The sequence below is a fragment of the Lathamus discolor genome, chromosome 3, assembly GCF_037157495.1.
Source record: "Lathamus discolor isolate bLatDis1 chromosome 3, bLatDis1.hap1, whole genome shotgun sequence".
Classification (NCBI taxonomy): domain Eukaryota; kingdom Metazoa; phylum Chordata; class Aves; order Psittaciformes; family Psittacidae; genus Lathamus; species Lathamus discolor.
In genome coordinates this window covers 82,256,504-82,281,724 of record NC_088886.1, presented here as the reverse complement: position 1 = coordinate 82,281,724, position 25,221 = coordinate 82,256,504, and the positions used below count along the sequence as shown (strand labels likewise).

General features: G+C 40.0%; 1 protein-coding gene across 2 annotated transcripts; it reads left to right on the top strand.

Moving 5' to 3' along the window:
- Positions 1 to 19: 19 nt before the first annotated feature.
- FASTKD2 (FAST kinase domains 2) lies at positions 20 to 13,055 on the top strand. 2 transcript variants are annotated; one of them, XM_065670104.1, is made up of 12 exons: positions 20 to 76; positions 757 to 1,545; positions 1,953 to 2,056; positions 3,493 to 3,601; positions 5,135 to 5,258; positions 7,959 to 8,098; positions 8,403 to 8,575; positions 8,965 to 9,128; positions 10,159 to 10,380; positions 11,205 to 11,289; positions 12,362 to 12,476; positions 12,912 to 13,055. In XM_065670104.1, exons 2-12 carry the CDS (start codon positions 820 to 822, stop codon positions 13,029 to 13,031), a joined length of 2,082 nt encoding a protein of 693 aa, XP_065526176.1. In that variant the 5' UTR covers positions 20 to 76; positions 757 to 819; the 3' UTR covers positions 13,032 to 13,055. The 2 variants fall into 2 exon arrangements, with proteins under 2 accessions (XP_065526176.1, XP_065526177.1); XM_065670105.1 differs by lacking the exon at positions 20 to 76 and adding an exon at positions 160 to 466.
- The last annotated feature ends 12,166 nt before the right edge of the window (positions 13,056 to 25,221 follow it).

Genomic DNA, 25,221 nt, shown 5'->3' with positions numbered 1-25,221 from the left:
CCCTCTCGCGAGGCCTCGAGCCGAGAGCGCGCGGGGAGGGCGGGGGCCTCGGTGTCATGGCGCCGCCGCATGCGAGGTAACGGCGACAGGGCGGCGGGGGTCTGGTGCGCTGCGCGACCCGTCCCAGCGCGGCTGAGGCGGGCAGCGGGCCGCACGGGCCGGGCCGGACAGGCGGGGTGCCCCGCTGCTGCGGCAGGGTGCTGTGAGCCGGGGCGGAGCCGGCGAAAGGCCTCTTGTCTCCTTGGCGCCGGACCTTGGGCCCACACCTCCTGTACCGTACCGCCCTGGGCAGCGTTCCCAGTGCCCGCAGAAAGCGAGCCCGAAACCGAAGAGCTGCCGGCTGGTGCTTCCGGCAGTGGGACGGCGGCACGGGGCCGGGTCAGGCTGTTGGCTGTGGCCGCAGCCAGGCGGGATTCTGTTAAGCGGAGCTGAAAGTTGGCAGTGACGCACCAGCGCCGTGCCAGGGGTAGGGGAAACGCCTGTTGGGAAGAGGCTTTCCCTCCCCGCGTGGCTTTTGGTTAAAACAGCGAAGAATGTGGTTACCCAGGATGAGTGTCTTGTGTTGAGATCGCTAAAGCACAGGAGATCCAGTAGAAGTCTCTGTGCAAATCATTTTCCAGGGATTGTTTTCCAAATGTTTGTGGGTTTGGTTGGTTGGTTGGATGTTTCCGGTAAAAGTTGTGCATAATTAGGTAATTGAAGCTTTAGTAATTGAAAGTTCAGTCACTAATCCGTGATTTTCAATTGTTTTTACAGATAAGTGATGTTACACAGTTCCTCCATGACTGATTCTTCTGGTAGAATTTCATCGGTTCCCTCATGCTGAGTTGGCATTTCAAAGCTATTCATGAGACATTAGGCATAATGAATAAAAAAATAAGTTATTTGTTAAGCACGGTTAGGTGCATGCGTAGGTGCAATTCTGTGCTCGCTCCCAAATCTTCAGCCACAGCCAGAAAGCACGTGTTATGGATTTGCAGGTACAGGGAGCCCCTGGAAAATGTGAACTTCAGGCAATTACTATTAAATATTTTTCCTCCTTTTCACAGCCCATCTCTTCGATTTCTATCTCAAAAGACAGATGTTTTTAGTACAGGTGCTAAAATAGAACCAGAGAAGAGTACAGAGGCTTTGATAAGTGGGGAGACTCCTCAGAGCTCCTTGGAACTTGAAAAGTTAGATGATTCTGGGAGCCCCAAAGAGAAGCGTGTAGCAGATCATAGTGAACTGTTCTACAGTAGTCTCCAGAAATGCACATGTCCTAGTGATGCACTGGACTTGTACGACTCCGCTGTTTCCATTAAGCACTTCACAAACTGTTTAACTACGGTGTGGAAGCTCTTCAAAAACCTGTCTGAAGAGCAGCAGCGTTACGAGAAGCAGCTGATCTTTGAGCACCCAGCTTTTGTCAAGCTTTGTCAGCGGCTGCTGCAGAATGCCCGAAGGATGATGCGGGGTGACCTGGTGTTCAGTCTGCATGCCCTGGTGAACCTGGGTGTTCCTCAGAACACTCTCCTGGTGCAGACTTTGGTGAGGGTGTGCCAAGTAAGTATCAAAATCCCTTGTCTCCTAAATTTGGGCTGAAACCTCCGGGCTAATTCTGGGATGCAACATCAGAGAGAGTTGGGTTATATCTCTGGTTTAGTCTGATGTTCCATGGAAACAGAGCTCCCATAGGGTGTGTACATCCAGTGTCCTTAATTTTTGAAACCACTGCCTGATTTCAGAAGGATTTAATAGAAGTCTCAAAAATCATGACCTTTGTCAAATCAACTAAATTTGACTGATGAGAGACCTTGTAGCTCACTGCAGTATTAAAGTTCATGAACTGACTTCTGGGGGGGGAAAGAAGGTGGCAAGCATTATATGCCAAGTTATGTGGATTGAGTGGTTTTTCTTTTATGAAACTTTTACTGGTCTGAAATAATCTGACATTGTGAAAATTTTAACAGGAGAAACTCAATCAATTTGATAACCGATGCATCTCAGTTTTGGCAACTACTTTAGCAGGGATGGATAAAGACAAGAATGTGAGCGCTCTTCAAGCTGGACTACAGTGAGAAAAATACATCTTTCACATGTTCTTCATATTTAAATGTTTGAATGTCTTAGAAATCATGGGGGGAATGTCTGCGCTTGAAAGACATGCTGTGGCTTTAGGATGTCAGTGGTCACATAACAGCTGTGTAAGACAGTGATTTTTGGCATTGTTTTTGCAGTTTCAAGCAGAAAGGCTTCGGATGACACTGGGTGCTAGACTGCTCTTCAGAGGATTCATATTGTGACTGCAGCTCCAGCACTATGGGTTTTTTGTGATGCTGATCAAGTCACTTTGCATAGCTATGCCTCTTTATCTGTGTATAGAAAGGAGGTAATGAGACTAGCTTGCTTTGTAAAGTACTTAGATTTGTCATGACAAAAAATGCTGTGCAACAGCCAGGGAATATTTTCTTTTAATTTAATAAGTAAAAATTAAAAATGAAGGCAAACTTAGACTTTCTCTGTGCATCCAGCAAGGCCTGCTGTGGAGTGTAGTTATTTTTTATCTGGGCCAAGGAAGTTTACATGCGTAACCAATCTGTGCACTCCCATGAGATTGTTTTAACTGAGGCTGTCACAAAATTTGCCTTGGCTTTTGGTCCTGTGTATCTGGTCCTGCTTTGCGAAGGTGGATGTGTTAGGGATATGCAGAAAACAGGTTCTCCTGAAAGCTCAGGTACAGATTCCCTGTAAGTTGGCGGAAAGAAGGACATCCATCTACATCTCTTGATGTCTGGAGCTCTTGCCCATTTGCAGGAAGCTGCATCTGCAGGGATGAATTTCAGAGCAATGCACTGCCTTAGCAACACTTCATGTTTTTGTAGCTGTGCAGGTATATTTAAGGGTGATTCAGACATAACAATAAAATACCTCCTCCTGAACCGGAAAAGGAGATGCAGAACTCCATCTTGTGTTTATGATCTCTCCATGTTATCATCTTACCTTCTGTTTCTGCAGCCACAGCACTTGTTTGGGTTTTTTGCCTCACTTGCACCTAGTTGGTGGTGTCCATCCCCGAGTTTGCTAGCTGCTTCAGAACTTGGCTGCACAGAGATGATTCTGTGATAAAAATGTGCTGCTGTCTGGTTGTTTTTTTTTGTCCTGCAGAACAGTGTTAATTCCTTGAAGTTTAATAGCACTCACAGCTGCACAGTCACGTGTGCAGGCTGGTCAGGTGCCCCTGCTGTTAATGTGTCAGTAACAACACTTATCTGTCATGATAACATTAAGAAAGCATGTATCATTATTTCTATGTGCAAAATATCTGTGCTGCAGCCACATTGTGTAGAGTTATTCCAGTCTTGAAAAAAAGGAGGTGGGAATAACAGCTTAGTTTGGGAGTAAGTCAGTGATGAAGAATGGGAGTACCTACCTATTTCTGCTGAAGGTATGACAGCTCTATTCAACAGCTCCTCTCTGTAGCTCAAGTCCCTCTGTGTGTTTCTTCATCAGATTGCTAGTGGAGCAGCGCATTACAAGTATCAGAGACATCTTTATACTGAATAACCTGATGAAATGCATGGGAAGAGATGCTCCAGTCTTTCTGAAAAAGAAATTAGAGGTAATTTAGTTGTAGGCATGTTTTTACTACCACAAAGCTTGTGCTCTTACATTGTTCATAAATTATGTATGGCTCTTTTCAGACACTTAAAGAGAAAGTACTGTAGGCAGGTTAAATGCATTTGCTCTATGAATCATAGCCCAGCTGCAGAAAGAACTTGGATTTGGAGGTTGGGAATAGCCCACCATTAAAAGGGGCAGAAAGCAATGGAGATGACAAGAGGAATCGAGGCAATAAAATACGAGTGCCTTCACCTCTTGTTTGAGTTGGCCACATGGTATTTTACAGAAGCACTTACAGGCTGTTCCCTGAATCCCTTACCCAGCTTGTGGCTGGAAGATGAGAAGACGGAAAACTAGTCTGTGATGGGGCTGTGTCCAGTAATGGTATGGGGGAGCAATAATGGCTGGGAGGACCAATAGCAGTGAGATGGCAGAACTCATCTAGCTCATGGCCTTGTCTTTCTGTGTATCTGAAAGGTCCCTTGGGAAATACAGTGGTTGGGAGCAGGCTGTAAGTTTTATGGTAGGGTGTACTGGGTTTCTTCCTCTGATTTAAAGGAATTTTTTGAAACCTTTCAAATAGGGCCTGCTAGTGTTTTTATCACATAGCTGGAGGGCTCTGAAGTCAGTTTGTAATAGCATTCATGAGGAGGTGAGGGAAGATACCATTGATGGGAAACTGGGCAAGAACAGAGCAGTGCAAGGGTCTCACGCAATGTGTTAGGTGTAAGTAAATCATGGAACCTTGGGCAAGGTACCACTTTTTACAAGATGGTGACAAGCTAGCTGTGTAGGAATACGGAACTGAGAAGTAAGTAACATTTTTCCATGTTAACTGAGGGGAGCACTTAATTTTGTGAGCCCACTGGGTGCTATTTCTAATACTGTGTAATTTCTATTGTATACGGTTTTATATTTAACCTTTGATATGCATGCAGTAAGAATATTGTGTTTTAATAGCCAGTATGCTTTGTAGTCTCATTTTTACTGTCATCAATCTAATTACTGCTTCAATAAATGAGGTCTCTTTTGTGGCATCAGAGCTGGCCTTCTGTGCATCAGACCACATCTATAGCTGGGTGTCTGTGTTAGGGATTGGCCACTCGGTGTGGTATTGGATCATTTTGAAGGCTTACAGCTTTCACACACATCCAGAACAGTAATTGGAGTACTATTAAATCAGTCAATTGTGACAATTATATTTCTGCTACTTTTTCAAGAGTTGGTAAAAGATATATATTCAAAGTAGTGGGAAATGAGCTTACTGAGACTTCTTTTTAAAAAAACATAAAGGCAAGTTGCTGGGAACTTGCATAATGACATGGCTGTATAACACTTGATCTGCTATAATAGTGTATTAAGAAATTGAGAATAATTACTTTATGCTTTTGCTGTTTGTTGCTCCTTTTTCTTTCACGTAAACCTGAACAGGCTAAGGAATTTGTGAAAGTTTTGGTGAAAATGCCTTCACCAGAAAGCAGTGATAATACACCTGAAGAATGAAGGATTAATAAACTCTAATTCACTTTAGATGGCAGTTTTGAAAGAGGTAGACCATCTGACTTTCCCGAATGCTCTGCGTATGTTTTTGGCTCTTGTTGAAATGAATTATTGTTCCATTCCAATCCTGAATGCCTGCAGTAAAAAGATCCAGGGTAAGAAAAAATGTTTATTAAATTCCCTTCCTTATACCGAATGCTTCTAAGCGTCTTATCTCCCTTTTCTGATTTCCTTTAAAACTCTGGAACATTTTGGTTTACACTATATTTTAGTGATTTGTTTGACAAGCATCAAGACAGAAAATTACTGATGGACAATGAAAACAAATAGCTGTTATTGTCTCTGCCCTTCTTAACATTTACCTGAATTACATATTTTTCTCTGCATTTTTCTATATGTAGAATTTAGGAAAAAGAATGGAATTCTAGGAAGAAAAAGTAGATTTCAGATAAACTTTTAAAACAAATCTGAATCGGAAGTGGACATCTTACGAGATGGATTGGTGGCTTAGAGTGAATAGTTGATAGGCTAAAGTGAATGTATTTTTTCCCTGATTAACTGGATTCAGATATTGAATGCTGCTTAATAACTGACCTCATGCTGCAGCCCAGAAAATAATTAAATGAAAGGTAATGCTTTCATCTCTCTTCATACTTTTACAATACATTTCTTAAGTATATGTGGTCAGTATAAATTGATTCAGACTTAAAATACATCTGAATTTGTATATAAAAACACATTAAGATAGGAAAATAGCATTATTAATATAAATGAAGCAGGAGTGTTTGGGATCCATATACAGCATTTATTTCTCCTGCTTCTTAAGTGTTAGGACATACTGGCTTCTCCCATAGGACTTTCACCACACTTAGTACACAGGCTAGATGGCATACACACAATGAGCAGCTACTCTTGTTATTTTCCACCCTAGCTTTCCCATGGCAGAGTCTCAGACATCCAATTCTTAGAAAAATAATAGAATGCTACAGGAATAGGAACCTGTTGTTGTGGGAGGAACCCAGGACAAGGAAATTCCTAGGTTTTTATTCCATTAAACTCAGTTCACACATGTCTTGGCCCAGTGGTGAATTTTGGTCTTGTTCTTCTCATGCACCATTGGGTTCTTTCATTGTCTCCAGGCAGGCTGTAAGTTCCTTCCTGTCTCTCCTGGTTGTTGCTAACAGGTTCAACTCCTTTATCTTCCAGTTTGCAGTGGTCTCGGGGCCTCTGTTTTCATAACAATGCAGGTTGTAAATTAAGTTCAGCTTTATTTAGGTGTTAGTTAGCTGCTTGAGACCTAAAGCTCTAGCAACTTCAGCTTCCTGTGTTAAGCCACTACTCATGCTAAGCAAAACCACTCAGTCAAAAGAACTCACTTAATGGAATTCAGTTAATTAAACTTAATTCACAACAATTTAGTACTTCTTTTTCTGCATTTTTTTAGTACAGGTTCTCAGGGCAAATGATGCTCTGGGGTCAGAGTGATCAGTTTCTGGACAGAAGTCACCCCTATCAGAGGTTCCTGATGGTATATGAAGAGGAGGGAAGAGCACACTTTAGGGCTGAAGGGGGAAAGGAATTCTCTAGCAGGTTTTCCAAGTTCTGTCCTGTTTGTGGGGCTCTCAAGAAAGTGGCCTCCTCTCCCATATCTGGGGACATGGACAGAATTGTAATAACTTCATAGGTACTTCCTGAGTTTAATTTTGCAGCAGCAAGGGAGCGACCCAGTGGTGATACTAATTTTCTAATTACACAGAAGAGAGATTAAGGTCAGAGTGACCAGTGACATGAGATTCCATTAGCCTGTTTTCTTTAAGAATACCTAGCATTACAAATCACTTTATTTGATACACAGCTCTCATTGGCTTCCATCACAGTTGTCAGTGTTTTATGCTGAGCCTGGAAAATCACTGAGCACAACTCAGAGGAGTTAAATTTTCAGGAATTACTTTCCTGCTATCCTCTTGAGTCCTCTCGCAGAGGAAGAAATGAAGTCTAGTTCTATGGGATGCTGATCCTACTACTGTAACTGCTCTTTTCTCTTTTGCTTACTGTCTTTATGACATGTATGCACCTCATTGCAACAAACAGGGTTGTTCAAGAGAGAGCGAATATGTTCAAGAGACAGCACTGTTCTTCAGTACTTAATCCTTTTCATCTCAGGATTAGGTCCATCTTGTGTGGCAAATGAAGCAGCAGTCCTATGCAGAAGTCTGTTGTCATCTGGCACTCAGTCTGTGTCATCACTGCTTATATTCCAGGAGGTTGTGTTACAGTTCTGTGTTTTCCAGTTTGGCATACAGTAATGCTTTAGTGCTTGACGGCCTTTAGTGTTTTTTAGACATAGATTCCTATTTGTGGTTTCTTGCTGGTTGTAAAACCAAATGGGGGGAAAAAGGTAAATTTCATCATGTGCTAATATCTGATCAGTCAGCAGCTTTAGATCCACCTCTTTGTTACTGTCTCAGCGGACATAGCGAGGTGGACAGCCCAAAGGCTCAGTCAGTGCAGAAGTGGCTAGCCTGAGGGATTCCATACTGAGTGCAGGGAGGTGCTGAAAATCAAGAATCCTGGAACAGAAGATGTTCTGGAAAAGCAGTCTTCTTGCTGATTTTGTTAATTTGTTCCCATTTTCTGATTTATCCTTCCTAGCTTGACCCAGCCTCAGTTTCTTCATGTGTTTTAGCTCACTTGGCTTTGCCTAGGTAGTCTCACTGTATTCCACAGTTCCTTACCTAATTTTGGTTGTTTTTCCCCGTCATTTGCCCCTCGTCCAAACTGTTCCCACAATGCCTCCACCCTACATTTCCTTTTGCTTTGCTTTATTTGTCCTTTTTTTTGCTCTTCTGTTACAGAGCATATCCATGATATTCCATTTCGGCAGCTAATTGTCGTTCTGGATGCTTGTTACAGTCTCCAGTACCGTAATGTGCAACTGTTTTCAGCATTAGCAGACTATGTTAATTCTACTGCCAGCATTTGGGACAAAAGACAGGTAAGTCTGAGACCAAATAATTTACAGTGGTACTAGTAGAATATCTGGTGCTTTCCATCTTACCTTTCTTCGTGTTTATGTTTGATCTTTGGAGGACAGATTTTCTTAGGAATACCAGTCTGATGAAGTTGATACAGTCAGATTTTTAAAATGCTCTTCTATTTTTTGATGAATAAAGAAATAAGAAATAAAATGGGTGTTATGGTTTGAAAAATTTGCTTTCATTAGTAATGTCTTTTCTGAAATCAGCATTGGATCCACTTCACTGGCTTTCTTGACCTTATAAAACTATCTTTTCTTTTAGATTATGCTTTTTCTTTCTGCCTGTGAGACACTTGGCTTTCAGCCTACTGAGCTGATGGATATTTTTGCTGAGAAGGTGACAGAAGACCCTGAATTTCTCAACTTGAAAAACCTCATGATTGTTCTCCGAGTATATTCACGACTCAACTATGTTCCCAGAGACCAAAAGCATCTGTAGGTTTTCATTTAGAATGCATGATAATACACCGTGTAGTCACTGTAATGTATGGCAACTAGTATTTGATTTCAATTGTGTAAAGGGTTAGTAATCCTGTTTTTTTAATCTGTAAGGTAAATTTGCTGTGTCTTTTCACATTTTTTTTCTACATAGGTTTTTTTCTCTGCAATTGAAAATGGAGACATTGGTTCTAGAGTGATCAGTCTACTAAATCTGTTGATAGGAAGCTGTATCCCCAAAGAATAATCAAAAGCTAATTTTAAGATTACACAATGTATGATTATACACGATAACAAAGATTTCTAGCTTGTATTTCTGTTTGAAATCTGTATTTTATATAGCCTTATTTGTGTATTTAGATACTTTTCTTCTGCTTTTGGAAAAGGTTTTTTGAGACTCTTCATAGCTGCTTGAATAAGTTCCTCCCTCAGATTTCCAACACAGAACTGCTGAAGGCGGCATATTCATTTTGCATCTTGGGATATCTTCCTCATCATGCACTTGATACACTGATGCAAAAGGACAGCAGGAATGAACTTCTACTGTCAGGTCAGGCTTTACTTTGTCATCTTCTTGTTTTAAAAGTGATATTCTGCCTCCATTTGTAATTTGTTGTAGTTGTGTTAAAAGTTTAGAATTTAAAGAATGCAAACATGATTAATAGTAAATTTGCAGTCCTCTAGGTGAGGCTAACATAGTAGTGGTGATCTAAGTGGTCTGTTTGTGCACTAGGGCATCAGGCAGATTGTCTTGGGCCCCATGATTTCAACAGTTGAATACTAGGTGTGCACATGGAGAGAGGTGAATATGAGATCCATGGAAAGAGAAATGTGTAAGAGCCAGGGGTTCCATCTTCAACAGATTTTGAGGCATTTTTAAAAGCACAGGAAGTCTCAGCCTTTGTAAACCAACTTTAGTACCTGAAATCATGAGTCAAATTTATACTTTTTTGTCGTTGTTTTTGTTGTTCTGAGTTATAATGAGAAGCTTGGAATGGTTTGTAGTAGAATTTGGTTTCCACATTACAATTCTCTACAGCCAGTAGATTCATTTAGTAGAGCAGAAATTCAGTGTAGAGTAAAACACTGTGTCTTGCTGTTGAGTGTGCTGTGACTGAACGTGAAATCTGTAAAGCTGTAACTGCTTGTACTGTGTGCAGCCTAGTACCATTACAAAGTACAGTTTCTAAATTATGGCCAAGTCTGATATCGCTTCTTTGTTTAATAAATAGCCTTCTGGTTGTCTGGATTTTATAAATGTTTTCATTCATACCTTCTCATTCAATGTTGGACTCCTTAAGTCTCTTGTAATAACTGATAGCATGCACAGAGCTGTGTACAATAGAGGGGAAAGATGGATAAGCAGACAGGTCTTGGCTGTAGGCTTCAATATTGTAATTACTGAATTGGTTATGTATATTTAACAATACATTGAAGATAGTAATATTCCGTAAAGAAACAATTGGGTTTTGATTCCTATATTGAAATTAATTTGCTCTGCTAGAACAGAATGACGATAAAATGAAAAAATTCTCTGAGATGATATATTGGATGTAATATTTTCTTGCATCGTTTTTCAGATGATCTTCACAAAGAACAAAAGGAAATTATGCTTCGCTGTGTGAAAGTGTGTATGGAACTTGATAGCCCTTCCTTCACAAAGCCTGCATTTGTGCTGACTGAGAATTCCTCCTCATTAGTATCTCTTAATCTCAGAAAGGCTCGGGAGGCACTGATAGAACTTCTGGGAGATGAGAACATGTTTCAGCAAAATGTTCAGCTGCCATATAAATATCATATTGGTATGAAGCCAAATTACTGTTACATTCTTTTTAATGTAGATTTAGAATCCCCAGAATAATAAGGTGGCAATAAATTTTCATAGGGTGAAAGTGATTAAAAGTGTAGACACAATCTTTTAACAAATGATGTTGTTGATTGGTGAATCTACTTTCTAGGATGCTTCTGTTAAAGCATTTAAGTCCATTTACTAAAACTTTATGATTGCTCTTATTTATAAAACTGCGTTGGACTTTCTGTTGAGCATCAGTGAGCAGATGTTAATTGTACATAAATCCAATATGGCCAACTGATTTACAGAGTTGACATGTCAGTACTAAATCACATTAGAAACAAAGCTAAACAGCAGCTGCCTTTTATTCTCTTAAATTCTGGCTAAGGTTTGGGTTTTACTTTCATTTATGAAATGGGATATGACTTTTGACAGGTAATCGTTTCATAACATTTGGTTTCTTTTATATTTTTATATTGCTTAAGTTTTTTGCCAGGTTACCAGTTTTTCTGTATTTGTAATACTTTTCTTCCTAAATATTTTTAATGAGGCATCAGATTATAGGAAAATCTGAGTAAGGATGACAGCAGTACTTTCTTTGGTCTATGATTTCACTCACATAAAGTTACATCAACAGGGTTGTTTGTTTTTTTTGAGATGTGCAAGCTATAGCTGTTTATATTGGTTACAGGGAGGGAAAAGTCATCAGTAATATATAAATTACTGTAGAACAGCTATTAGAAGCAGGACAGTTATGGTCTGTTAACTTTTTCAAATGAGCTGTTCATTTGGAAGCAATTTGAACAATTAATGTTTCATTGTTTTGTTTTCCAGATTTTGAAATCAAAATGGATCCAGACAGAAAGAAGGTGCTCCCAATACCTGCAACAGATGATCACACTGACTCAAGTGTTCAAAGGTGTCTTTTTTGACTGCATGTTTTTTCTAGCAGAATAGTTTTATTTGTATGTATTCCATCCAGTTACTTCTTTAGTTCAATGATTAGCATAAGCAAAGTAGATAACTTGTTAGTTGTGCTCACTGAAATAGACAAAAATTGCCATGCCAGTTCACAGCAGCAACTCGTCCAGCTCACTACCTTCTTCTAGCAGAGGCTAAAACTTAATGTTTCAGAGAAAGAGGCAGGAAACATCACAGTAATCTGATACTTGTACTTCAAAATCTGTATCCATTATGACTGAAATCCCTTCCAAGAAATTGCTACATTATGGTTTTAAAATTCCAAGTATTTGTGTGTCCAGTGAAGCATTCAGTTATTCTCTTAAGTCTCTAAAATGTGCATCTCAGTGGTATGTTATGGCAATTAATTCAGCTGCTGAAATGTAATTTGATTAAAAGGGATCATCATACCACATTTTAGTGATGAAATTAATCTTGTGTAGAAGAGTGACCTCTCAATAACTGAAGTGGGACATATATCATTTAAGTAACACTTAAGTAGAATTGGGTAATACACATTTATGTGCTGGATCACTGCACAGCCACATAGTTTGTACAGTTTGCTTTTGGGAAAAGAGCTAGTGAATTGTGTAGCAGAAGTTCACTGCCAGGCTTCCAAGGCATGCAGCTTTCCTCACCCTTCCAAGCAGGCTTTTATGGCCAGAAGTAACTGATTCTAAATATTAGCAAAGGATCAGAGTAAATGCAGAAGCTGTGAAAAGAATGTAGAATTTTGTATGATCTGTTTCCTTCTCATTGTGGGAGAAGTGAAGATCTAAGGAGAAAATTCTGTTGTAGGTATTTGGGTAGATGCTGGTGCTTCTGTGAAGCTCATGGAAGAAGAGAGGGTCTAAATTAATTAAGTCTGGAGAAGGAAAAGGATGATGGAATTTGTGCAGTACTGATACTTTTACCTATCAGGTAGAAAGCTATATATTTTGCAGTGTTAAAGGACATCATTAAATCATTGTCTTAAAAATGCTTATTCTGCATTTGTACAATGGAGTCTTCCCTACTGTTCTCGGTTGTAGATTGGCTTTACTCTTTGTTCCTCTGTCTGCCTTCTGTTTGGGTTCAACACACCCCCAAGGGAAGCTGGCAATGAAGAAGCGGCATCTAAATAAACTGGGCTATCATGTAATTCTGGTAAGAGTTTCTCTGTTTCTGTCCTGTTATCAGCACAGTGATGAGTATGTGTGGTAGAACAGGCTTTGTAGTTAATGGTGAGCCTCATCCAGAGAGGTAATTGTATATTGTCTCTACTTAAAAGGTGGTGTCACTGGGGAGAAGGGACAGAAAAATTCTAAAAGATAAGCTACCACTTCCCATTATCAGCAAAATAAATATAATCATAGTTCAGGGAAAATGAAAGGTCAAGCTACTGAATTGCTTTGTACCTAAAGAACTATGCATCTTTGGCGTATTACACTGATTTTTATAGAATAGATGATTCCAGTCAGCTTGTTTTCAAAATACAGCAACTGTCTATGGCCTTCCCGTGACTGAGCGCTTGGTTTGAGGGACCAGCCTAGTTTACTGAAGACGAGAACTAACGTACTCTTTCTGTTTCCTTTCTTCCAGGTCTTGAACAAGAAGTTTCAGGAAATGACAAATGAAGATGCTGTTGAGTTTTTGAAAGGAAAAATTTATCCAGAAAATCCTTCCCCTCCTTCTGAAGTGACTGTGCAAGAAAATAATTAAAATAAACAGTTTGGGTCTCCTGCTCTCTCTTTTTCCTGTGTGATTAATGTAAGGTTTTAACAGAAGAGTTAAGCAGTTTTATACGCAACTGCCTACTGCAAAGTATCACAGATTGAGAGAAGCTTGTAGAAAGAACAGTGTCTGCTGATAGCAGGCGTTTTCTTTAGCAGAAGGAGCTACTTGATTAACCCAAAAGCATCCTGACATGCATTGCTGTTGAAATTTCTTAATTTTATCTTCACTTTGCTTTCCCTCCCCATGCCCCATGTCAAATTTCTCTCTTCTGGGTCAGGGAAAGGAAATGACTATCTGAAGTGGTATTGGAACCTGGCCTACAAATACACAGTGGAACGATTCCCCCCAGTATCCTGCACCACCATCTACTGTGTTCTTTATGCAGCATTACAGATAGTAAAGCAATAAATAACTCAGCCTAAGGGGTATATTAAAAAATCCAAAGGTTTTTCCAGAAAATCCAAAGATTTTTCAGAAAATTTTCTGACGAAATCAATCTCTGCCATTTTTCAGAAGTTCAGGCTAGTAATGGTTCTGTTAGCTGTATGCTTGCACTTTTGAACTTTTTGCTTCACTGTAATAGATCCTGAGACTTCTTGCTACAAGAACACAGGTCTGCCATGTAAATTGACTCTTGCTGTCTGTGGAGACACTAGTATCAGAATCAACTATTGATAGAGATGTTGCAATACTCAAAATTATTCATTACATACTGTGATGCATCTTCACTGACCTCTTATGTAGTGGTGGAATTGATGGCAGAGTCCTAGAAGTTTATAGCAGCTTTGGGCCTTTGAGCCAAAGGAGCAGAGAGAAACAGTTCATCTTTTCCATTCTTGGTAACATTTACTGGTAAAATCCATTTGTTGTGCTGGACTTGCTGAAGTCCTTAGTAAGAGCATTGGAATGCTCAAATTACATATATTTGCCAACAACAGCTTGCTTGTTTCTGCAGTGTAATCGGATCTTCAGTCACAATTTTGCTGTACCACAGCCGCAGCCCAATCTGCATGAAGGGAAACAGCAGTACTTTCTACAGTTACTGTGTGCTACCTAACCGTGGTGCCCTTGCTTCACTTGCTAGCTCCAAGCACTATGTTCTTTGTCTTTCTGAAGTAGCGTGGACATATGGTTACGATATTACAGTGATGAGAAAAACGGTGATAAGGTGAAAAGAAAATAATGTGCTTAAAAAGAATTCACTGCCCAACTTCTTACAGAACCTATAGGTAGAATATGGTTCACGTTTATGGAGGAAACTGCAACTAAAGCAGCGTTGTCGCAGCAGTCTGGCATAAAGAGCAGAGAGCGCTGTTCAGCATTTCAGTTTCTGAAATGCAGCATGTGCAGTAGAGCAGATTTGATGCAGTTGTGAAACTGAACCACCAGAGCGGGGTTCATCTGCTTAAGAAGTTTGTTGTGCACTCGTTTTGGATCCACTGCTTTAAGAAAGCATTAGCTGTACAGCAGACTGGTCAGACCCATCCTGATGTTCTGAGCTGGCTGACTGACTCATGGTCCTGGCCTGCACTGAAGGAGATCTGAAATACTCTGTGCTGGAGAGCCTAGTAGTGCTCAGAGCTGTGAGCAAGCATTTGGTGTTGGTCAAAGATGAAGCTCTGCAAACAGAGCTAATGCAGTGTCAGCTGCGGCTCCTGTCTGGGCTGGGGTACTGTTTCCTCTGCTTTGAGCTTTTCAGTCAGGTCCTCAGTAGCAGGTATATAGCTCTCATCTCTTCAGGGACAAAACACCAGGCACAGAAGTATGCTGTCCTCCTGGGTGCTGGCAGCCTGGACAGAATTAACCACCAGCGGACACAAAATGGTATAGCCTGTTGTATTAAGTTAGCTGATCACCATCTTTTCTTTCTTTTTTTTTTAACACCTTACAAGTAGGTGGAAACTTACACAGGCAGTATGGAAATGTAGTAGTCTGCCATAGTGATCACCTTGCTAATTAAAATGTCTTGCTTTATGCTTCCTGAATAACTGAAGTCATTACTATGTCACCTACACTGATTCATAGTTCCAAGCAGTACATAGCTGCTGCCAGAGAGACGTCAGAGCTGTGGGTTTCTAGAATCTTTACATCTGCTAAAAAACACCTCTGCTGCAATATCTGAAATAAACCTGGTGTCCAGTTCATGTAGTAAGGGAGATCTAACTCCCCGTTTTATGCATTACAACCTGTATTTAGAATACTATTCTCTCTCTCCTGAATCATGCTTATTAAAATCAGTGGGATACTCACAATGAAGATCAGTAATAATTATTTTGCTCCTGTAATTGTGGGGTTTGTCACTGCATGGATTGCTCAGTGCCAAAAGTGCAAAATCCCCTTTTTAAGTGAAAGAGATAATAAACAGATGTTTTTAGGTGACCTGCTAGTGAGGCTAGCAGGAGATGGAAGCTGCGCCTTTCTCTATCATTTTCACAGTCTGCCTACAGACTCAGAAACATGTGTTTCTAACCTTTATTCACACTTGGAACACTTTGCAAGTGCAGTGGCTGGACATTTTTTTCTGAACAAGGAGCAAGGAACCACGAAGCTGAATATGGCTTTATTTCATACAGCTCATAGGCTTATCTTATTAACAGATGGAACCCAGATATTTGCTCTGGTGTTTGACTCACTAAAGGTATTTCAGGGGTGTATACAATCTGTAGCAAGGCCAAGGTTATCAACCTTATGTAAAGTGAAAATAGGTAATTCATTAAATAAATTAAATTGCTGAGGGAGGGGAGGATCTTCAATGAATTGAAGGCTTATTAAGGTAGATAAAGCAACTATACAGCTTAGAGTAATTATGTAGCTACGACTTAAGGATAGTGAACTCAGCTGCACAGAACAGCCCTATATTTGACCACATTCTTGTATGAAGGCAAATAATTTTTTTCCTGGGCCACAAAGAAATCTGAAAAGTAGATCCATACAAATCTTTCCTTTATTCCGAGGTATGAAACACTGGAATAAGTATTTGTCCTGCTAATCTCAAAGAAAGAGATACTGCTTTTTCCCATTCCTGCTTTTTACATGCTGCTTGCTGTTAGACATCTTTTGATTCACAAATCTTATTACAAAACAGTAAAAGATGGCTTATCCTGTAATTTTCCCTTGAGAATAATGAATATACTATCTATCCTTTGACTTCTGCAGGTCATCTGAAGGATATCGACACGCAAAAGGGTCACTAGCTCAGATATTTGTCATGTTTCACACGATCAATATGAAAACACTGTGAGAAGGATTTACAAATGTAAGTTCCATGGCAAACTTCCCTGGCCCAAGGATGATGTTAAGCATTGCAGGATGTGTGAACAGATCTAAACTGAGAGCAAGAAACAGGAAGGCAGAAGACGTGGGCTGCAAGGGTCAGGAAGGCCTTTGTGTGAACAGAAAATAAACTAGTACCATCTGAGCAGAAATGAAACAAAGCTTGTGAAGTAATGCAGAATGAGAACAGGGAGTGTTTGGAAAAAACAAATTGTCTCCATAAGCAGCTGGATTCGCAAACCCTGACAACCTGTTTTTCTCTCCTGCTTGGATTTGCTTATGTATAAACCCGCTTTTGAACCCTAACTCCAGCCTTCTCAGGATATGAAATATTCCAGCCACTCCAGAAACATCCAGGAACTCTCTTTAAAACTTCCTTCTTGCTTTGAAGTTGACCTAGACATTCAGAAGTGACTGGGGCAGAGGGACTAAATGTACATTGCAAGAGTTTCATTTTTGTTAAAAAATCAGAATCTAAATAAACTGGAGCTTAGAATAAGAGAATGAAAGTCTGTTTCTCAGGTATTGCAACTGTTTCTGCAGTTTTCTGGCAAGAGGCTGATTTATGCTTTCTATGCAGAGAGCTAGAAATGTGGCTCTGGTCATTTGCTGAAGTGAAGAAATATTCTCTCTGATATTCCTGTCCACCCCCTGGCTGGTGCAGTAGGTATTATTTTATATTGCAATTTGGTAATATTAAGCTATTCTCTTTGCACAGAGGTCTCAGAGCACATATGATGCCTGAATGAGATTCCAGTTCCAATACCTCTTTACTGACACTAGAATATATGAATTAAAAAAGAATTGCAGGTTTTGTAGATCTCAGAAAAAGTGAAACATTCACTCCTAGGTGAAATGTTCTGAAATTAGTTATTACAGAACAAAAGCAGAGCCATGGTTATCTGTTGTTCTCTACATGTGTACCTTTAAAGCAATTATGGTACTTAAGCATAGGTTTTACTGAACGTGCAATCCTGTGATTTTGTTCTTTGCTAGTAAGCATTGTGGGTTTAGTAGTTCTGCATTGTTCTTCTCTTTTAAATGGTGCAGATATAATGGAACTCTGAACTATGTTTAAGATCTGTCCTGGTTGTTGCAGTTTTTTCCCTTTTTTATTATTTCTGGACAACTGCAGTGACAGTATGAATGTGACAGTGACTGTAAATAGCCACTCAGGAAGAAGCAGAATCTGTCTTTGGGTCTGCAGCAAAAGTCCTTGTGTCCACAGATAAGCAGTGAGCTGTCTGTTTCATCCTGTTCCGTCTCTCCAAAAATGCTCCTATGCTGTACTCCAGTAACATTGTTGCCATGGCACCCATCAAAACCCAGATATGCTCTTGCTTTATGCAGCAAGATGCAAATTTTTACAAACAAGAGAATTTCTTTTCACTTTTCACTGCTATAGGTAAGAGACGACCCATGCCTCCAGACAAAGGCAATTTACTGAACACTCTTTGTCATTCCTGGGTATGTGCTGTAGCTGACTTTTCTCACTTCAATCCACAAAGGGCATTTGCTGAATTTTCTGTATTCTCCTGTTTGATTTCCATGCTACAGACTCTGCTGCACATAAGATGTCATCTGTGCTCGACCACCCTTTAGAAAGGTGGGGAAGTGTGGGGGAGCATGGGGAAAGGGGGAGTAGCTCATCTGCTGGTTTAAATTAAAGTCAGGGCAGTACAGCAATATGCACCAGCTGAGGCTGTGGCTCCAACAGCTTCAAAGGAGAAAACTTGGACTGTTGTGTGAGCCCAGTTTTGTCCCTCTGCAGCAGGGAACAAGTCATGCACAGGACTCTGTCTGCACAGACACGGGTGTAAATGGTGACAATTGTCAGTGAGGTCTTGATCTGTACTACATATACATAATGTGCATACAGATGCATGCAGTGGCTTGTTGTGGAGGAGATTATGTATCTGTATGCTTAGATGTTATTGCACACAATAGTTACGGAGGGAGGAGAGACCAATCTTGGAGCTCATGTTTGAAATGTTAGTCACATAATAAAAGGCTATTTAATCTTTCTAAACATGCCTATCGAAGACCAGCACTGGGTTTTTACTTGTCCTTTGTGCTGGCTCAGCAGTTAGCAGCTTTAGCAGAACAGCAGACACTTTCTTGACATGGGGAATTCTCTGGAAAAAACAAAGGCAACCTAACCCCCCGTACACTGCAGTGTATGGGGCAAGAAGAGGGTAAAGGATGCTGATGCATTTGCCTCTGTTTTAGAATATGCTCCATGTTGCTAGTGAATGATTTGTCCCAGGGACACACTGTCTTCTAAACAAACCTTCAGTCGACCACCTCTGTATAAACATAAGGCAAATGATGAAGATCTGAAAAGTTAAGCAGGCAAGAAATATGTGTGTGCATGTGTATTTAAAGATTTGCTCAAGGAACACTACAAAATGGTGAATTCTTCACTGACATCAAGGAGAAGACTTCCTCCTCAGTAAGCAGTACTCCTCACAAAAGGTGGGGCAGAAGGATGAGGCTGGTTTGATTTCTGCAGATGCTAAATAAAAAGAGAACTTTCCAAACTTTCTGCTGCTGCTGGTAGGTCTGATATTAATTTGCTGAATCTAATAACTCAGTATTTGGGGGGGGGGTGGGGGGGGGGTGGGGGGTGTGAGAAGAGAATAACAATGAAGGTATCAAAACCACTCTGTGATCAGAGAACATGATGATCTGGCATTAAGGTATTAGACAGAGACATGGAGAATCTGAGTACAGCTCCCTGCTTGCCACCACTTATCTGTGCTCATTGACAAGTCACTCAGGAGATTCCCCCTGGAGCACCCAGACTCCTGGTGTTTGCACCCATCTCACTAGCGCTGTGACCCAAAGGAATACCCCTAGCCCCAGGACAGCCAGGTGTCTGTGTTCCCCAGCTGTATAACGGAGGTGTCGCCATTTGAGTGGCTTGGATCTGTAAGCTGTCCAGGCAGAGATGGCTGATGTTTCAGATCCAGTCCTTGTACAAAGAGTAGTAACAGCTCAGTCACAAGAGTGGAGTTAAGTCTTGGCTAACTGTAAAAGAAACAGCTCCCTTTGCTGGAGAACCCCAAAACCTGTGACCAGTGTAAGCCATGTCAATAAGCCCTGCTGCAAACCTACTAACCGTGTCCCAACAAGCACTTCAAAGTTACACTACTCAGTGTTTTCCCCATATACTATTAGCAGCAATGATATTTTACAAGATCAGACACCAAAATACAAGCAGTTTCTAACTGCATGTTAGACCCAGATGTACACATTACACTTCAAACCTAGCTTATAAACTCTTTAAGGCTCATTTGCAAAAATACACCGGAAATTCTACTTAGTATAAGTGGATTTGTTTAGCTCAGATGAGATCTGCTTTGAGATCTTTTATCAGATACTATTGGTTTCATTAATAATCACTGAGATTCCTCAGGGACTTCATAATCATTTTTAACAGATCATCATGCTGGTTGAGAGATTTAGAGTATTAACTTGCATGGGTGTACATATGCAGCTTCATGCATGCAAGCAATGCTCTTCGGCTCTAATGGTATTAAACGGAAAGCTAAGTATGTGTATCATTGATGATAGAACAGAGGGCAAAGGTTAATACAAACATGTTTTACAGCTGCAAGAGCTAATTACTCAAGTTAAAGTGAATATAGTGTATATTGTTTGGGCCTAAGAAATCATGTGCAAGCATATTTGCATCTAATCATAAAGTATTTTAGTGCTTGTAATAGAACTCATTAAAAATAATGTTTGTTATTCTAGAATACAGTGCAGTAAGCTTGTTTTTTAACCATTCAGCAATTACAGAGACTTATGTGCCATCCTTTACAGTTCTGGTAGTATCAGTAATAGTAGTTTGTTTACTTACAAAGGTAATAATTTTATCTAAAAATACAAGATAGGCTTTTAATGTTATGTGACATCTTCTTTCAAAAGGTCTAACTAAAACAAACAACATATTGCTTTGACAGCTAAAGGTTTGCAAGAAGTTTTGTTTCTTCACAAAATCAAGGATTCTTTCCTAATTTTTGCCCACTCAGAACATCAGTATAGGATCAAACACTTCTGAAAATCCTTTTCCCCAGAGCAATACCTTTGAAATCATAAGTTCTAATCATGTCATCAGAAGGTATTCTTATGAGGGAAAGTTTTCAGGACTGGAGAAGGTGAGTGAGAAAACCTAACTAACTGGTTTTTCTGACAGTGGATTCAGGCACATTAAGAACTGTCAGCAAATTGAATCTTTCCTTTGATAAAACTCCAAGGGCAATGATTTGCAGCCAGCCCGTGTGTGTGGATTTTGGGTTCTGTAATTTATCTTTGCGCCTGAAATCTACTACTAGTAGGTTTTTTAAGTTAAATTGCACAATCCTCATGCAGACAGATTTCCTACAGTAATTGTGTTTACATAAGGATTGCAGGATTTTGTGCATAGCTCCTCATAAAGGTGATCACTCAACTCCTAGAACCGAACCGAAAGTGTTTATTACCTTGTAATAACAGGTGATAAATATCATCTTGAATTCAGACTGTATGGTAAATGACCAGCCTCAAGTTCTTTAGCAGTGACATTCTGCTGTCTGAAGAATGAAGGAAAAATAACCACCTGTTATTAAGGGAAGACAATTTACTAGTAACATTTTCCTTCCCTGGCTAAAGAAAATGGTGTCTGAAGAAGCTGCTCTGCCAGCCTAATTAAATCAATACAGATTTTGTCAGCCTGCTTCAGCCCCCTTGCATAAGGAACTGCTTACTGAACACCTACTTGAAGCTCTTCTCTGATAACAAAGCTGTCTAAAAACTGCACCACAGGACTTGTGCTGAAAAGGCATATGGTATTTCACACCCTGACACAACACTGATATTTCCAGTTTGAGCTCAAAATATGTTAGTATTTACATGTATAAATGCTGTAAAAACTATGGAGAAATCTTTGAAAGTATGTGCATCTTTTGAAAGTACTAGATCATGTACCAATCATCAAATTAGATCCACTAAGCTAAAGCTTAAATATCCTTCATTACTTGACAATCTGCAGGACAACTAAGGCTGGCTTAATGGAACTAATTTTTAGGTTGCCTAGTAATATCATTCTCATGGTTTAAGCCCAGCCAGCGACCCAGAACCATGCAGCCGCTCTCTCACTCCCCTCGCTTTCCTCCCCCCACTGCCAAAGGGATGGGGTGTAGAATCGAAAGAATGTAACTCACACAGGTTAAGATAAGAACAGTCCAGTAGCTAAGGTATAACACAAATCACTGCTGCTACCACCAACAATAATAATAAGGGAAATAACAAGGGGAGAGAATACAGCCGCTCACCACCTGCCAATTGATACCCAGCCCGACCCGAGCAGTGATCTACCCTTTCCAGGTAACTGCACCAGTTTGCATACTGGGCATGACATGCTGTGGTATAGAATACTCCTTTGGCTAGTTTGGGTCAGGTGTCCTGTCTCTGCTTGCTCCCAGCTTCCCCTTCTCCCTGGTAGAGCATGAGACTCAGAAAGTCTTTGGTCAGAGTAAACATCACTGAGCAACAACTAAAAACATCAGTGTTATCAGCGTTGTTCTCAGACTGAAAGTCAAAAACACAGCACTGTACCAGCTACTAAGAAGGAGAAAAGTGACTGCTACTGCTGGACCCAGGACAATCATTCTAACCTAATGTATGTTGGCTGGAATTCTTCATGGTTTAAAATTATTTTAAAATCCCAAGTGTAATGTTAATAGGGTGTTTTCAGTGTAACCTCAGAGAAAGAGAGAAAAAACTCCGCAAGATAATTCTAGAAGAGTTGTTGTAACTCAGCATAGCTTCCAGTATATTCCCACTTATGCTGGGATTGTTGCTGGAGCTAATGGGACTTGAGAACAGTTAGCACTGTTGAATCACAGTGGAGTCCAGAGAATTTCAGAAGAACCTTTCTCTAACAAAGCTGTGAAAGCTGAAGACTTGGCATGCTGAGAGGAACAACGATTCAGATTGCAAACTACACAACATATTGCTGAATATTCATATGCTACAGAATTAAGACCATATACTTAATATTGTAGAAAGAGTTGGAATATTTTGAACGCTGCTCAGAAAGACAGAAATATCTTTTAGTACTCACAGAACAAGTCAATACCTATACAGTATTCTATCTCCTATGTTTCAATTGGAAACAGAACTGTCAGTTCTTTGTGTGCTTCCTCCAAGTAAAGCCACAGTGAAAACCAGAGGATATTTTAGTAAGACAGCTGAATTATCCACCCTGCTTCTTCAGTGGAACAGAAGACTAGGATTTAAGGCACATTAATCGGCATGCTACTGTATTGACCCTACTGGGTGGTGATTCTACCTTGTGCACATACTGTGAGTTTCTACAGCAAAAGAGAAGGGGATTTACTGGAGGATGATTTTCTCAGGAACAAGGTGATGATTTGAAAAATGATGATCATGTTGAATTCCATCTAGTTCTAGTTTGGCTTTTAGTTCAGATGGAGTCAGAGCAGGATTTAGCTGTGGAACTGGGAAAGCTTAACATGATGACTGATGTTTGTGGAGAAACACAAGTACGTAAGATTTTTGTCTTTTTAATAAGCTCTTTGTCCTTGAAAGTTACATGCAGCTCAGGAAATCTGAGTTTCTTTCCAGTAGGAAATCTGAGTTTCTTTCCAGTAGAAAATCTGGGTGCAGGCAGCTACCAGGATCAAACTCACTGCTATATGATAGTTGTTTAAAACATGTGGTATGCTTCGGGATGGAATCTTTAAACAAAACAGTTTTAGCTTGTTGCTGTTGTTACACAGACTGTATGCAGATAAGTCACAAATAGCTAAGCATATGTGTGGTGCAAGGTTAAAACAATAACAAGCAGGTCGAATCATTCAGACACTGGAAATCACTTTGACTCCAGGCCAACAGCTTAGCTCGAGATGATATCAGTACGAGATAAAAAGAGGATAAACTAACAGGCTTAGCAGCCCGCTTGGAGTCAGCATATAGTATCTATACTTCCAGCAGGAGAGCAGATGGTCATATATTTAAGGAAGCACCAGATAGGGAGTCAGGACATCTGAATTCTATTCCTAGCTCTGCAGCAGTCTTCCTATGTCACCTTGGGGAGTCACTTTTTCCCCTTTTTTCTTAATCTTTTAAGTAGTGAAATAATATTTGATTGTAATTTGCTTTGCCCTTATAATATTACAGGGCAGTTGAGAGGCTAAACTGATGCTGAAAAAATACTCTGAAGCTCTAAGAAGAATGTATGGAAGAACTGCAAAGTAAACTGGAAGAAAGGACACTGCACGGTTTCAGATGGCATGTTTGTGCCATATGTTTACAACCCTTCCTCTCCCTAGGATGTCCCATGTCTTTTTGCACAGTTTTCAAGGAGGGAATAAATGGATTAAGCTGCCTTCCACATTTGCTGGAAAGATAAGCAGCTGCCAGTAAGAACCTGACCAAAGAACAGACTTTATTACTGAGACACTATGTACGCCTAAGAGGGCAATAGGCTTGTTGACATTAACTACTCATCCCAAGATGTTTTGGCATTGGTGGCAGAATAATGTCTCTAATGGCTTTTATTCTGAATTCAGCAGTGCTGCTTGAAAGCTGAACATTAAGTACTTAAGACATACTTAAGTATTGTCTTTTATGAACAAATCTTCTGCTGAAGTTCCAAAACAAGTTCATTTTTTGAAATCAGTGAGAAATGTGCGTGATTATGTGCACAGGACTTTCATCTGAAGCCCATTAAAGTCAACAAGACTTCAAAGGAATTTGAATCAAAGACCTAGCAAGCAACTGTCATTTCTTCCGAATCCTATGCCCATTAAGCAAAATGACCCAATCTATCTTCATCACTATTTGGCATCATAGGAGTGATGTTTTCACCACAGAATGGATAGCTTCTGCTTTCAGTGTGGAGATGTAAGGTTTAGGCTGGAGTTGAATTTTAGTGTGTATCATGATTTTCTCCATTTGTGCATATCCTTTTTGCAAGAGAAAAAAAAAAAACTTAAACCTTTTGGGTTTTTTCTTCTATGCTTCCATTTTTCTTATTCCTATATTCTGAGTCCCTGTAAAGGGATTGAATCCAAGCTCAAAGCCAGCTCTGGTAAAAAGGCACAGACAACACTACAGAAAACTTCAAAAGATTAGTCCACCTCATAGCAGTGGTGAAGACAAAGGAAGCAAAAGCAAAGGTTATCTGAGATGTCCTGAGTGTCAATACGGAATATGGTCTTACAACATGAGTTTGTTTTTCTGATTCCTCACAAATGGATTTGTATGTAATCTGGACTTCCTTCAGCTCTTCTGGAAGTCACTGCAGGTTAGATATCTACATGGAGGGAAATAGTTACTGTTTTCAGGTTCAGGCTGTTGAGCAGGTTATAGTGCATGGCAATAAAGTAGGAAGGGTGGTGAGATTTGTGAAGAAGAACACATTCTCTTGCATACAGCCCAGTTTAGTAAGAACACACTCTTGAGTTAAGCTGCTCTTTTATACTGGGACAATTCTGCTGCCTGTTTCCTTGATGAAAGACAGTCTTGGCAGTAATGCAAGAGGACTTCATACTTCGCTTTACAAAGATACCATAATTATAGTTAATGTCCATTGCATGTGTACACAAACAAAATGACTTGCTGGACTCTACCCCAAATTCATGCTGTTTTCTGCATTAAATCACCATGGGATAGCTTTAATCCAAGAGAGAAGCTGAGTGAAACAATTTCTCTCTGAAGAAATGTGCTATATGTCTAACTATGGCTTATTAAGCAGAAGCTCAACAGTTTACTCTTGATCTATGAACTAAGCAAGAAATTAAATATTTGAACCAGTCCACTAACAAAACCACTCATGACAGTCTAAAGTTGATAGCCAGAGACTGATCTGCTCCAACTGAAAGTGGTTTAG